Raw genomic sequence first — 16,805 nt, 5'->3', positions numbered from 1 at the left:
CCACTTCGAAATTCGACCCTTGATAAATCTGCCCCTAAGTGTCAGCATAGCTTTCAGCAAACAAGTGTGTGATAAGATTGACATTTATTACATAAATACAAAGAGGAAACTATGGAGCAGGGCTGACAATAGACACACATTGGCCTCAGCAATAGTTATTGAGGACATTGGACATATTAGAAGAAATGTAGGATGGGGGAGGAGGACTTCATTAGGGGCACTGTTAATTAGGGGCTTTGTTAGTTTCTTTCAAAAAATTTCCCAAACCAACCCCCCCCCCACTAACCCCATTTCGACACTCCGAATAAGATAACGTTTTAGATGAAGAGCTTGATGTCAATCATGTTACACTAATGGCCATTTTGCATGGTTTTCATGACTATCGAGAGTGATGCCGTCCGTGGGGATTGCAAGGAAAGATGACAACAATGTTTAAAGGGAAAGTAAATGAATTAAAGGTGTATTTTGAAACCAAGTTCTTCTGAAAGTATCCCGTTTAATTTAGCATTGAAAAAAAAAATGTAATGCTAGATAAAACTGTATACTTTCAGAAGAACTTGGTTTCAAAATATACCTTTAATTAATTTTTTTATTATTGTGTTATTCCTCAAAAGGACCTTGGGGTTTAAGGCGTGTTTTAGACCAGTGAAAGAGACTTTTCCTGAATGCCACATTACCCCAAGCAAAAATTGTTTAAAGTGAAAGTGTATCAATTTGTTGGTGTCTTTGATCTCATCCTGTTCATGGACATTTCGAAAGTCTGAATCATTACTGTTCTAGGGCTGCTAAGCATCTGGCTAGTACCATCATTCAGTATGTTGTACATGAAATACTGTATTTCTACTAGGGATGTTTGGGTCAGCCTGATAGCACACCATTTGTGGGTCACGGGTAGGGATGTAGCGAACTGTTCTGCTGCGAACTAGTTCGCGCGAACTTCGACTGTTCGCGTCCGCCGCAAGTTCGCGAACGTCGCGCGACGTTCGCCAATAGGCGTTCGCGTCAAAATCGTTCGACCATTCGACCATTCGATCGCTAAAATCGAACGATTTTCGTTCGAATCGAACGATCGAAGCCATTGGATTGAATGAAATCATTCAATCGAATGGCTTCGATCGTTCGATTCGAACGAAAATCGTTCGATCGAACGATTAAAATCCTTCGATCGTTCGATCGATCGATCGTTCGCGAACACATACTCGGCGGTTCGCTACATCCCTAGTCACGGGTAGGTTGAGCTCTTCTGCCTGTTCTCCCCTTCCGTGACCTTACACTGCCGGCTTCTGATTTTATAGGCATGTGCTTACCCCATCCCTTTTGTGATGTCATCGGTAAGGCAGGTTGATGCAGGCCTATAAAAAGACGGGAGGAGGCGGATGTGGGTCTGGTCAGGTGTGGGTTGGGTTTTTCTCAACTCTTTACTAATTCCTACCTATGTTTTTAATATTTAGTTCTCCTTTAAAAGGTAAAGTGAGTGACTCCCAGTGACACGTTGACTTTGGCACTGGCGACAAATAAAAATGCATCAGCTCTTATGGCATTTGCCACAAAACACAAGTAACAAGCCCAAGTCTGTGTTCATATATAGACCCATTAATTCCATTTACAGACAGGGGCACATTTACTTAGGGTCGAACATCAAGGGTTAATTAACCCTCGATATTCGACTGTCGAAGTTAAATCCTTCGACTTTGAATATCGAAGTCAAATGATTTAGCGCTATTCGAGCGATCGAGCGATCGAAGGAATAATCGTTTGGATCGGACGATTAAATCCTTCGAATCGAACGATTTGAAGGATTTTAATCTATCGATCCAACGAAATTCCTTCGATCACAAATTTGTTAGAGAGCCTATGGGGACCTTCCCCTAACATTGAGGTTCGGTAGGTTTTAGGTGGGGAAGTAGGGGGTCGAAGTTTTTTTAAGAGACAGTACTTTGACTATCAAAAGGTCGAATAGTCGAACGATTTTTAGTTCGATTCAAAGTCGAAGGTCGAAGTAGCCATTTCGATGGTCGAAGTAGCCAAAAAAACACTTCCAAATTCGAAGTATTTTTTTATTCTATTCCTTCACTCGAGCTAAGTAAGTGTGCCCCCTTATATCATGTAAATTGCAACGTTCCTTATAACATATATAAAGCTAGGATTGGGCTTACAAAAGGGGTTGTTTGTCTTTAAGATTGTCTTTAAGATTTGTAACCTTACAGAGCATATGTTAGATATATTTGTTAGATATATTTGTTAGATATATTTGTTAGATATATTTGTTAGATACATGTTAGATATGTATCGAAGGGGTCAGTGACTCCCATTTGAACAAGGGATGGGATAAGAATAAAAAAGCAAATAATTAAAAAATAAAATAAATAATGAAGACCAGTGGAAAAGTTGCTTAGTATTGAATATTCTAAAACCTACTAAAACGTAATTTACAGGTGAGTCACCCCTTAAAGCAGCGCAGCTCGTGAGACCTGGTTCTGCAGAGTCATGTAATATCCTGTTGGTGGGCACAGAAAGACTGAATAATATGTATAACCTCAGCCTTGCAGGGGCTTTTATTATTATTTGTTGTCCTCACAGGCTTAGATTATGTGAGACGCACACATGCAATGTGGCTTGTAATACATTTCTTGTCATGCCACTGCCATTTAAGAAAATATTTGCAGAGTTAATACAAAGATATTTATATTTCCTACCAATGGCAGAACCCCTTTATTAAACCCCTATTGTTTTAATTTTGTATGATTCTTATCCCCACCAACCAGTTCATTTGTAAATCACTTTTATTTTCTTAAATAGACTTTAAAAAAGAACTAAACCATAAAAATGAATATGGATAAAAATGGCATATTTTCTATAGTGAACTTATTGCACAAGGCTAAAGTTTGAGCTTGTCAATAGCAGCAATGATCCAGGACTTCAAACTTGTCACAGGGGGTCACCATCTTGGAAAGTGTCTGTGACACTCACATGCTCAGTGGGCTCTGATTGGCTGTTGAGAAGCTAAGCTTAGGGCTCGTCACTAATTCTCCAGCAGAAAATGAGCTTCCCTGGCTGTAATATAAGCTGATGCTACAGGTTTGCTGATTATTCAATTCTGATGCTAATTGCACTGGTTTCTGTGCTGCCATGTAGTAATTATCTGTATTAAACATTAATACTTAGCTACCAAGGTAAAACGGGTACTGGGCTGGTTCTCAGACAGTCAATTAACATGGGTAGAATTTGAAAGGAATTATCCCCCAGTAGGCTCCCTATAGACACAAACAAGCAGTATATTAATAATAATAATAATAATAATAATATACCTCCCCCTGGAACTATGCAACAGGTATGTGCTGGAATAAGGTGAAAAAGTGAGACCACTTGGATTTCAGTCCTAAGGAGTCTCCGTCAATCCCATAGTTACATTCAGTAAATTACATATGGCTGCATGTAAAAATATCCAAGCCACTTATACCCTTAATGGGACTGAACTGGGCAAATCCATTATGGAAAAGGACCTTGGAGTCCTTGTAGATGATAAACTTGTCTGTAGCAAGCAATGCCAGTCAGCAGCATCAAGGGCAAATAAGGTCTTGAGTTGTATTAAATGGGGCAGAGAGTCACAGGAGGAGGGGGTCATTCTTCCACTGTATAGAGCACTGGTAAGGCCCCATCTAGAATATGCCCTACAGTTTTGGTCTCCATCACTCAAACAGGACATTATTGTATTAGAGAGGGTACAGAGAAGGGCAACTAAGCTGGTAAAGGGAAAATCTTAGCTATGAGGAAAGACTGGCCAAATTGGGGATGTTCACTCTGGAGAAGAGGCGCTTAAGGGGAGATATGATAACTATGTATAAATATATAAGGGGATCATATAATAATCTCTCTAATGATTTATTTACCAGTAGGTCTTTCCAGCTGACACAAGGTCACCCATTCCGATTAGAAGAAAAGAGGTTCCGCCTAAATATTCGGAAGGGGTTTGTTACAGTGAGAGCTGTGAAGATGTGGAATTCTCTCCCTGAATCAGTGGTACAGGCTGATACATTAGATAGGTATAAGAAGGGGTTGGATGGTGTTTAGCAAGTGAGGGAATACAGGGATATGGGAGATAGCTCATAGTACAAGTTGATCCAGGGACTGGTCCCATTGCCATTTTGGAGTCAGGAAGGAATTTTTCCTCCTCTGAGGCAAATTGGAGAGACTTCAGATGGGGTTTTCGCCTTCCACTGCATCAACTGGCCATTAGGCAGGTTATATATAGACTTAAGGTTGAACTTGATGGAATTGACTGCTGCTAAGATTCAGTCCTTGTTTATAAATTAAGATAAAACTCTCTGCTTGTATAGAGAAATTTCAGAAACTGAGGACACCCACCACTTTTCTTTTTATCTTAAATTGCAATTGAGAAATTATAATTTATCAGTGTTCCCAAAGGCCCAACTCCCACTGAAACACCACTAACTGAGCTGTGCAAACAATCAATAATATGACAGGGGTTTATTTCCTGGTTCTATATGGTTATTAACCAGATGGATCTCACACCATACGAGAAATAGCACATGATGTATAAAACATTTGGGAGGCTTGGGCGTGATTGGCTGCCAGTGGCACTGGGACACTAGTGTTTATCCATCATGTGACACAGGACAGAAGCACAAGAATGAATTGTGAGCTCTTCAGAGACACTGTCTGCTCAAATCCAGCTAAATGCAGTCACATTGATTGGGAGACGTTTCATAATGACCCAAAACACACAGCCAAAGCAACCCAGGAGTTTATTTAAGAAAAGAAGTGGAATATTCTTCAATGGCCAAGTCAGTCACCTGATCTGAACCCAATTGAGCTGCAATTCACTTGTTGAAGACTAAACTTGGGACAGAAAGTCCACAAACAAACAGCAAGTGAAAGAAGCGGCTGCATTAAAGGCCTGGCAGAGCATTAAACAGGAGCAAACCCAGAATCTGGTGATGTCCATGAGTTCAACACTTCAGCCTGTCATTGCCAGCAAAGGGTTTTCAACCAAGTATTAGAAATGATCATTTTATTTTCAGTTTTTTAATTTGTCCAATTACTTCTGAGCCCCTGAAATGAAGTGATTGTGTTAAAAAAAGGCTTTAGTTCCTCACATTTCTATACAATCTTTTTGTTCAACCCACTGAATTAAAGCTGAAAGTTTGCAATTCAACTGCATCTGAGTTGTTTCATTTAAAACTCATTGTGATGATGTACAGAACCTTGGTTCTTTGAAAAGAGGGTCCTGGGTCAAAAGATTTCAACTTCCACATAGGAAAGGATCTGGTAGAATGCAGTGAAAACATTAATATGTGCTAGGGAGAATCTATATCAGGTTATAATGGAATTGTATCACCCCCCCCCAACTATTTCATAAATTATTCCTGGACACATCAGCGTCTCTTGTTGGAGGTGTGAAGAACAAGAGGTTTGACTTTTTCCCATGTTCTGGAGCTGGCACAAATTAAAAAGATTCTGGGAGATGGTGAAGGTCTCTGTAGAGACAGTGGTTATGGTGACAATAAAACTAGATATTTGTATTAGAAAATAAGATCGCCAAATTGAAAAATCCCTCACAAAATGGTTAACCAAATTGTGACAGCAGCGAGGGGAATGGATTATTTAATAGTACTGAAACATCTCACTGTCAGTAGCATAACTTGTTTGTGCCGCCCCCCACAAAAAAAAATCAGTCCCTCCTTGCCTGGTCCCCCTCCCAGCTACTTGCATTGCATCTCCCTGACCACCACCTTGCCCCTACCCTAAAGGTATGAGAAGGACTGGGAAGGGGGAAACAATACCCCATGGCCTGGAACCCCCTGTTGCCTGTGAGCCCCACTTCCTGTGACCATAAGGTCTGCTGTATAGATAGTTATTCCACTGGACATGGTTGATCTGTTTGATAATATCTGGTATAACTGGGAGGGTACTAGGAACACAACTGATTAAGTGTTAAAAAAGAGTTGTTCTAGACATTGAATCCTTAGAAAATGGAAATGGGCAATAGACAGGCTCATTGCCTTGACAGTCTATAATTTCAGGTCCTGATCTGGCTCATCTATTAAATAACTGCAGGTCCATGAATATCACATCATAGTTTCTAATAAATGTCAACTCTAAAACTGAACCCAGCAGTGCACTGATATAAGCATCGTCGGGCACAACGTGTTCTTGGGATATCATAGCGATCTTTAGTTGATTTCATTCAGTAAATGTCTGTGAAGATTCTCATTCATAGAGGTCATGGTATATCTATAGAAATAAGTCAAATCAACTGGACTTGCTGTGTTGTCTCACAAGTCATCCAACTGAATTTCTCAATTCAGAAACATCTTCAAGAAAAACACAGCCAGTTGATTTGACTTATTCCTACAGATAATTCAACAAACGGGTCCAAGTTTTGAAGACCCTGAAATATAACAATCTCTGATTTATCTTTATAATGAACAGTTATTCTACATCACTATAGAATGTTAATTATCATAATCATTAAAGAGCATTAAATGAATAATAGACCATGTGGTTATCCCTTTGTGATGAGTCACACACTATCTCGTGTGTATCTGTGAATTTGTGGGTACATCGGGGTGGTTTTTATATGAAATCTAGCTTTTGGTCTAACTTTAACCATAGCGACAGCATTGACATAAATACAAGAGACCCAGTTTTTGTCTTTCTATAGACAGAGGCTGCATCTTATTACACGGCATTTGAGCAGGAGGGATCAGTAAGGTAAGTGAATATATCCCAGCAAGTTATGTTTGTATGTACATAAAGTTATGTTTTAGTATAATGTAGAGACATTGATAACATGTAAATGGCTTCCTTTAAATTGTGTGGTTTTATGTTATTTTCCATTATGTTGGGTTTGCCTAATCTAAATTGTAAATATTTTCCCCTGGGGATGGCAGCACACGGGAAATAGAAAGTAGAGTCACTCTGGGGCTGACCATGATTTGGTATTAGTATTTCATTTGATGGTTTTGTTTCTGTTTTCTCTCTGTCAGTCTGTTATTTAAGATTTTGCCTGATTGCTAAGTTTATTGGGGCCTCACCAACCAGATTACCTTGAAAAAATGTAGGAAAATTTTCAATTTAGAAAAAAAAAACACTTTTTAAGGTGAACAGCCACTTTAAGGGGCAGATTTACTAGTTTGAATGGCATTTTTGGTCAAAACTGAACACAAACTTGAATTTAAAACCACCAACTGAAATTTGATTTTGAATGTGAGATTTATCCCAACTCGACCCAGGAAACAGTTCTAATTTGATTTTTTTCCACCTAAAACATGCCGAGTTCATGTAGAAGTCAATGGCAGAGGTCCCTTGAACTATTTGAAGATGTTAATGGCAGTGATGAACCAATTTTTTGCCACATTTTGCTTAGAAAATGATGCCCCATAGACTCCAATGGGAGAAAAAAATAATGTTGCGCATCAAAAAAAGTTGACACACAAAAGTCAAGGTTTGATTCCAACTTGGTTGTGACTATTCCATCAAATTTTAGACATTCAATTTCTTCATGAATAACATACCATTCAAATTGATTACAGTTTAAAAAAATTCACATTACCTTTGATAAATAACCCCCTAATTCTTCTTTTTTTGCCCACTTCATGGCTGCTCCTCTTCTAGAGCTGCAACTTCTTAAAAATCTAAGTAACCTCTGCAAAGCTTTTTCCTGCAAAGCAAATTTTCAGGAAAATGTAATAATAAATAAACATTAAAAACCTGAGCGGATTTGATCAGAGTTTGTAGCAGAAAATATTGAGATAAATCTGGACTTTGCTTAATAATCCCCATAGTCTAAGATAAAAGCTGTCCCAGACAGGAAGGGAATACATTTGGAGAATAGTGATGGGCAAATTTGACCCGTCTCGCTTTGCCGAAAGTTCCCAAAATGGCAAAAAATTTCTAAAATGCATTGAAGTCTATGGGTGACAAGATTTTTTTGACACTCGACAAATTTTGTTTGAAGCATGACAATTTTTTTCACTCATTGGAGTCTATGAGCATCATTTTCATGGCGAAACTTGGCAAAATATTTTGCCCATCATTATTGGAGAATACTACAAAGGAAGGTGACCAGGAGTCTTTAATGATCAGTCAAGTCATTTTTTCGGTGGTTTCATGGCATTAACAAAACAGCGGAAAAGAGATTGGGGAATAAGTTTTGGGTAGAGTGAACAGTCACCTTAGCTGTACTGCATTTCTTTTTGATATGGAACAGGTTTAACATATATAAGTACACAACAGGTAAAGTGTATAGATTCTTAAAGAAGGAAATATAATACATTTAGTATTTTTACATTCATACATCATTTGCAGTTTTAGTTTTTAAGGAACCTACTTTTTATACTCAATGTCATGTTTGTTTCCCCACTCTAATGTCTTCATAGCCTTCCTCATATTTTCTCTTTCACACTTTCATTCTATCATATTCTACATAGGCTTTGTGTGCCATTCGCCATAGACCCCATCTAATATAATCTGTATTTTTGTTTTGTAGGTCATTATTCATGAAACTAAACATGCTCATTCTCTTCACTCTCCTCATTGCCTTGCCTAAGTCATCTTCCACCAATCTAGAGCCACTCACATATGCCTGCCAAATTGGTTCTCCAGAGCAATGCAAGAAAGCCTCGTTTGTACCAGGTCACACATTACTGGGACAAGGCATAGACATTGTGACCATGAAGAACACTGGCGCCTCTCTTCTTGACATGCAAATATACCAAATGTCCAACAAAACATGCACCATGTGTAACAACCCATTTAATGGAAAAACCCTGGAGAAACTGCCAATATCCATGGTGGACTGGAGACCTCAGTCCTCTTGCTCCAGGAACATTGTTAGTAGTTTTATGAGGTCAAAGGTGTCTTTAGCTAACAAAGAAGCCTCTAATATTCAGAACAACTGGAAATTGGGTTTAGATATACCAATCAAAACTGTAAACATGCATACAGCCCTGGCTGGGTCTCACTCAAGGTTGGCTGAGTTTGCTGAGAGTAAAACTGTTACTGACAAATACAGCTTTCTCTCCCACAAGCTCAGCTGTGCTTTCTACAGGTAAGAAATTAAATAGAACCACTAGCAATAAAAGGTCCCAGTATTGAAAACACCAGTAACACCAGTGGTGTAACTACAGAGGAAACAGCCCCTGTGGCTGCAGGGGGGCCCAGGAGGTATAGGAGCCCCCCTGAGGCCCAAATAAAGAGTAATTTCAACATGTATTTGTAAAACAGGTCAACTCCTGGATATGTTTGGGGCCCTAAAATTAATTTGCTGTGGTCCCAGTAAATTCTAGTTACTCCACTGGGTAACACCAAGAAAAAAAATGCCCTAATTCATTTACAAATAGCTGTCTATAAAGGTTTTTCATTGATCCAAATCCTAATATACAGCATCAAGGCTTCCGCAAAACACTTGGATGAGTGGTAAAATGTTTTCATGATTGTTTAGCAAGTTCAGTTTCTTTAGATTGTCATTACAAAAATCTGCCCGGTAATCTTTGCTTTTGAAACTCCTGAGAAAATACTCTGATGCCAATACATGTTGGTGGCCATGCCTGAAAGTAATTAAGACTGCATGCAGTCTGTAGATTGTGGATTTGAGGGATCAGAAACAGGATTACTGGCTCCTTCCCCATCTGAGTTTGGTAAAAACCTTGGAGATGATAAAGAATATGCTAATGTTTTTATAATAGACTATTGTCATATTGTATATCCATGCCTATCCGTTTGAAACATGTGTGTATTTTTTTCAGGCATACTCATTACATTTATATACCTTATATATTCATATGAATGGTCCTCCTCCAAATAGACTTGTACCACTGTGTACCGGGTGGGGCCCAAATTGTTTAAAAGTTGGGTAGGCTGTTTAAATTAGATTATACTTATTGCTTTTGAATTCTGTGGAGCAGTTGATTAGCCATCTAAGTAAACCCGCAGATGAGGCAATTCTTGATGGCACTTCATTGTCAATAGTTCTGCCGAACAGTGGACATTAGTATCAGTCAGAGCTTGACTAGCTCTCAGCTATTTAGATATCTTCAGGTGGCATGGAGGCAACCACGTATAATAATAATGCATTTAAAAGAGATATTGTTAAACTGAAACTGTGGTCCTACCAGACATTTAGAAAATACATATAAATATTGATTGGATGAAAAAAAACATTTACACATATTCAGAACATGAAATATCCTCTAAAATGTTTGCTGTCAGAAGGCATGCATCCCAATTTTTACAGAGTTGGGTTTGGGGCGGATTAGGGTTGATGTGGGCACAATGGAGCATGTCCAGTGTAGATCATGGAATGGTCTAAATTGTCTCACTTTCAAAAATTCAGATGTTGGGACATACACATGCTGAATTCCGGCAACATGGGTTCATACTTCAGTGCAGAAGCACACAATATAATTTCTTCATTGTATATTCTTTTTCTTTTCAGATTCCGTCTGTCTTTGGACCCCCCACTTACCCAGGATTTTACCAAGTCTCTACAGAAACTCCCTCACAGCTATAAAAAGAAAAACAAGGAACAGTACCAAAAGCTGATAGCTAAGTATGGAACCCATTACATAGTGCAAGCAGAGGTTGGAGGCAAAGTCTCGGAGGTGACTGCTCTGAGGACCTGCCAAGTGGCCATGGAAGGTATGAGATTGGATGAAGTGAAGGACTGTCTTAGCGTTGAGGCAAAGATCTCTGCAGGTTTCCCAGTAAGCGACCCTTCCATCAGCACTGAATTAAGCAGGTGCAAAGAAATTGCAAAAACTGCAAAGCGTGGGACCAACTTTCATTCAACATTCAGTGAAAGGATCTGGGAGGTGAGAGACAGCAAAAATGCTTACAATATGAATTAAACCATAGATACTGTCACTATGTGATATGTGGTTTCCAGAACAATCTGGGATACCTATAGTGAATGCAGTTTGCTGGATTGCAAACATTTATTGCAATTACATTTTTTTTTCCACCTTCTGTTTTATTATTCACTGGTTTATTTTGTCCTTATTCATCCTTCCTGCCTTTTCCTCTTTTTTTATGTCCAACTTTTTTGTTTCTTCTATAATGGATTCATTGTAATGTTCATGCACATATTCCATTTCTTCTCATTGCCTTTCCCATAGAAAGGGGGTTATTTATTAAAATCCGAATGCTAAAAAATGCTTTAATTTACTATAAAATCCGAATTTTCAGTGCAAAAAAAATCATGTAGTAACTGGTCGAGGTCCTGTAGAAGTCAATGGCAGAGGTCCTATTTACAATTTGAAGATATCATGGTCTGCGCTAAGTTTCCTATGATAATCTGAACATTTTGGGCTTTTCCACTGATTTCATGAAAAATTCAGTATTTTCAGACGTCAAATACGAAAAGTTTTCAGATTTTTCGTGTGACAATCTCAAAAATCTCGGTTTTTGTTAGAAAATCAGAAAAAGTCACTATTTTTCCTGATCCAATTTTTTCGTTGTTTATTAATGATAAATAAGGATAAATAAAGATAAAGAATCACGGATTCTAGTTTGGTCTAACTTTTTTTATTTAAAACATTTGGATTTTGATAAATAATGCCCAATATGTTCTCATGTATTTCAGTGTCACCCAACTTTCTTCTCTTGTCTGTGCTCCAACTTGTGGCATTTTTTGTCTTCTACTTGTACCCTTGACTTTGTTTATTACTTTATGTGTTTTATTAACTGTTGCCACCCAACCCTTTGATATGTTTTAATTTTTTTTTTTATTCCTGTTTCTTTTGCTGTGCAAAGTTTTGAAGCTGTTAGTCTGGGCTTGTGTGTCTGAGAATGTGTGTCTTTTGTTGTGTGTTCATAGGAGGCATATTGTTTAGAGGTGTACAGTTGTAGGAGTAGTTGTGTTCAAGTGTTATCAGGATTTTTTTCTTCCTTTGGTCATCCAGTGTTATAGTCACTTGACTTCAAGGGTTCTGATTCAAATACCAATTCTGCATTAAGTGTAGTAGCGAAAACTTGAATTGAACCATGGACTTGGTACTTCCCTATTCTTCCATACTGTACATTAAGGGGCATATTTATCAAGCATCAAATTTGTGAGGTTTCAGAGTTTTCTTCTACTTTGAATAAACTCACAATTTAAAAAAAAACTCTCTATTTATTTTAAAAATCTGAATATAAAAACCTTGATTGAATACAATTGTGAATAAAACTTAAAAATGATAATATGTGAGTTTACAAGCTCAAAGAAACTTGAACTTTTTTAAGGTCAAAAAAACTTTGAAAGAACTCAAATTAAAAAAATAGCTTACATTTTGCCCCATTAACTCCAATTGACTTTTACATGAACTTGCAAATTTTTAAATTCTGAAGTTTTACATTTGAGTTTTTCAATTATTGTATTACTGTAGAAGCTCCAAACATTAGTGAAACTAGTCCACTCAGCACTCTTATCACTTACCTCTAGATAAACTACGATACCTTGGAACACGCTGAGCTAATTAAGCAGAAATTTGATTTATTTTCAAATTCTGAGTGCTGGAAAACTAGTCCCTTTAAACCATATATAAACCCCACCTAATATAGTCATAAATGGGGAAAATGAAAAACAATGCAATTCTTCCTAGATCCCTGGAACCTGAATACTTGTTTTGTCATGCGCTATCAAACTGAACTAAACCTAAAGGGAGATTGAAACACATTTTAACAGCCATCTTACGTTTTACAGGTGAAAGGAGGAAAAGTCACTTTTGATCTTCTGAACACTGAGGAAGGAAAGGGATCTCAAGTATTTGAAGAATGGATGGCGAGTCTTAAGACTGATCCAGATCTACTGACCTATTCTATAGAGCCCATACACAACCTGGTGAGATTTGATGGACCTAAAAAAGAAAATCTCAGAATTGCAGTTAGTGAGTATATTAAGGAAAATGCTTTCACAAAGAACTGCTCCTGCCCAGGATATTCTCCCCCAAGCCGGGGTCCTGACTGTCCCTGCACTTGCCCTACAACCAAATACATGAACTCAGACTGCTGCCCAACAAACCAAGGAATGGCCAAACTTATACTGAAAATCCAAAGTGCACAAGACCTACGTGGGGACATCTTTTCAAAGACAGATAGTTATGTCAAATTCAAATATGACAGCAGAGAAGCTCAGTCGCCTACAGTCTGGAACAATAACAACCCCGTTTGGGATATTGAGTTTGACTTGGATTTTGTGAAACTCGGTGACTCTAAAAAGTATTCCATAGAGGTGTGGGATAGGAATAATGTAACTCCTGATAAATTCCTTGGTAGATGTGAGATTATTCTGATGTCTGGTACTTCAGAAAAAACCTGTTACCTTCCCCACGGAAGTGTAACCTATACAATTACAGCAAATTGTGTTACTCATCTTCAGGGGCTTTACTGTCAAGATTATAGCCCTGTGCCAATTAAATAAATTCCATGACCTTTATTTTAAGCCCCCACCATAAAGTCACTCTATGCTATTTCAATGAGGGGGAAACTATTTTAAAATATTATAGCTAATATTCCTTAATAAGTGATGAGTGAAAATTTTCACCAAGTTTCACCACGAAAATGTCACCCATAGACTTCAATGGGTGAAAAAAAATTGTTGTGCGTCAAAAAATATATATTGTGTTGCACATAGACTTCAATGCAGTTCGGTTAATTTCACAAATTTTCATCAACGCAAAAGGGGTTAGATTCACCCTTCACTATCTATAATATATATATATATTCATTTTGTGTAGTTCTTCAAATATTCAGGTTATCGTATATACTCGAGTATAAGCCGAGTTTTTCAGCATCCAAAATGTGCTGAAAAAGTCTACCTCGGCCTATACTCGAGTCAGTGGGCAGTAGCTAAGATTGCAGTCATTTTTAATCATTCCTATACCAACAGTTCGCTTGGGGAGAGACTGCAATATCACACAGCGCCCTCTGTTGGTTATATGAAAGAATAACAGTGCGCCCTCTGTTGGTTATATGAAAGATTAACAGTGATGGCAATATCACACAGCGCCATCTGTTGGTTATATGAAAGATTAACAGTGACTGCAATATCACACAGCGTCCTCTGTTGGTTATATGAAAGATTAACAGTGACTGCAATATCACACAGCGCCCTCTGTTGGTTATATGAAAGATTAACAGTGACTGCAATATCACACAGCGCCCTCTGTTGGTTATATGGAAGAATAACAGTGACTGCAATATCACACAGCACCCTCTGTTGGTTATATGAAGGATTAACAGTGACTGCAATATCACACAGCGCCCTCTGTTGGTTATACGAAAGATTAACAGTGATGGCAATATCACACAGCACCCTCTGCACATGGTAGTGGGACAGTGGGACGATGCACACAGTAATCCGTTTGGCAATTCTCTGTCACCATCAACTTTGCAAGGAAGTCCGGTTGATCGCTGGGGGGGTCGCTTTGGCGGAATGTGCGCTGCTGGGAGACAGGGCTGTCTAGGCTTATACTCCAGTCAATACGTTTTCCCAGTTTACGTAGGTAAAATTAGGTACCTCGGCTTATACTCGGGTCGGCTTATACTCGAGTATATACGGTAAATATTTTTGGGCACCCAGTTACAGAAGCAATTTCAATGTTGGCTATGCTTAGATGGCTACCATACATAACATACAATGGCTACTCACTATCAACTTTTAGTTTACTAGTTTTTTATGCTTATGCTTTTTAAGGCCACATTACATTAACTTGATATTTCGGTCTATCGCCTCTTTCTTTAGAAATTGTATTTTTAAAGCATTAAAAACAACATAAAATATAATGAGTTCAAAAAGTCTGTATTATTGATTCATTTCATGTCTGAAGCTACAGTATCTGCTAGCCAGAATAAAGCAGGATACAAACCTTAGGGATTCTATCATGGTAAAACATGGGGTTTTTTTTCAAAATAATAGAGCTCCTCCAGCAGTATTAAGCAATGACATTTTTTTTTTTTATATTTCATTTTGAAATCTGACATGGGGCTAGACATGTTTTTAATTTTCCAGATGCACTCAGTCATGTGACTTGTGCTCTGATAAACTTCAGTCACTCTTTACTGCTTCACTGAAGTGATATCACCCCCTTCCCTTTATCCTTCAGCAGACCATTAGCAGAACAATGTAAAGGTAACAGTATAACAGCTCCCTGACACCTGCATTGCTAGGTATAGATATGAGAATAGCACTCAATAGTAAAAATCCTCACTGCAACTCCTCCATTTACATTGAGTAGGAGAAACAATAGCTTATCTAAAAGCAGTTCCATTATGTAGTGCTGGCTCTTTCTGAAAGCAAAGGATCATACACAATGACCTGAGATGGCTGCCTACATACCAATATTACCACTAAAAAAATATATGCATTGGTTCAGAAATACAATTTTATATGAATTATTTGTAATGTAAAGAGTCAACACAGTTAAGGCACAAACCTTTTTAAAGGTGAAGGAAGGGTGCTCTTTACTTGTGGGTTCCAAAAGTTAGGCACCCCCAAATGATTATATATATATATATATATACTCACCTCACACCCTGGGCCAATTCTCTTATCAGCAGAAAACTGCACCAGCCTGGGTTTCTTTCAGTGAGCACCATGGAACGATTGGCTTCCGGGTTCTTCATTCTTTGCCCAGGTGCACATGCACAGTAAAGTTTTCTCCTAATAGTGTGAGGGGTGTGAGGTAAGTGTATATAATCACTTGGGGTGCCTAACTTTTGGAAACCCCAATAAAATATGCCTTTACTTGTCCTTTAAAGATGACACTACATTCTATCTTAATAACTAGGACACTCCTCTCCCCACCAAGAATACACACCCACTATTTGCCAATACCTTTAACAGTATGAGTAGGGACGTCTTGCTCTTGTTCCCCTTGCCATTGAATTGCAATATATGGGTTAAAACACAACACTTTATGAAAAGCATCTGCTTCTGCCCCTTCTGCTGACTTCTGTCCTGATAGACCTTTCTAATCATCCTGGAAAAGCTTTACTAACGAAATCACTGGGCTGATTTGTTGACAACATTTGTCATGCATAGCTAAATAGGAGCTATTTATTTAAATAAAGGCAGTGTGAGAGACCCCGGCATGCTTCATCCTTTCTAATCATCCAGTTTTCCATGAGTCTGCCAGAAGTCGTGTGAGAGGTGTTACAGTTGGATAGAGGGCAGTTTGAGACATAATTGGGCATGGAAGAAAGGCTTTGACTGGCATATATATATATATATCTATATATATATATATAATGCAGTTCTGTGTTACTACTCCCACATTTGTACAGTTAGCATGGATAAGTTGGAGCCCTTCTTTACAATATACTTTCCACAGCAACTCTTGCCACTAGTGATGACACTTTGTGAAACTGTAAAAAAATTGCCAAAAATATTAAAGTCTACGGGTGTTTGTTTTTTTTTGGCTGAATCATGGTGAAATATTTTGCTCATGCCTAGTTGCTACTGCTCCCTGCTGTTCTTCTCTCCCTTCCCCTTGATAGTCTCTTGACTCATCACTGTTAGAGGTGGGTCAGAGTCAGATGAGTCAGGAGAGGTACATCCCTAGGGTCCAACAACCCCCCAAACTATTGCACCCTAGACACTTGGGTCTTCTTTCTACACCTAGTTCCAGCCATGGGTTATAGCAGTGCTAAACCTCTGGGCTAATACAGTACATTCATTACATAAAATACAGAATTTCTAGACATATTCTTTTCCAGCCTTTAATCCCTCTTCAAGAAATAGAGACCAAGTTACATGGGAAGGGAGGTAAGAGACAATGAGCTGTTATGGTAGTAGTTGATTG

General features: G+C 38.3%; 1 protein-coding gene across 1 annotated transcript; it reads left to right on the top strand.

The window, feature by feature from the left end:
• Positions 1-8,454: 8,454 nt before the first annotated feature.
• LOC108703866 (perforin-1) lies at positions 8,455-13,443 on the top strand. The gene is made up of 3 exons (XM_018240173.2): positions 8,455-9,073; positions 10,460-10,835; positions 12,707-13,443. Exons 1-3 carry the CDS (start codon positions 8,523-8,525, stop codon positions 13,421-13,423), a joined length of 1,644 nt encoding a protein of 547 aa, XP_018095662.2. The 5' UTR covers positions 8,455-8,522; the 3' UTR covers positions 13,424-13,443.
• Positions 13,444-16,805: the final 3,362 nt, after the last annotated feature.

The sequence above is a fragment of the Xenopus laevis genome, chromosome 9_10L, assembly GCF_017654675.1.
Source record: "Xenopus laevis strain J_2021 chromosome 9_10L, Xenopus_laevis_v10.1, whole genome shotgun sequence".
NCBI lineage: Eukaryota > Metazoa > Chordata > Amphibia > Anura > Pipidae > Xenopus > Xenopus laevis.
Note: the sequence above shows the minus strand (reverse complement) of the source record. Positions and strands in the feature narration are given on the sequence as shown.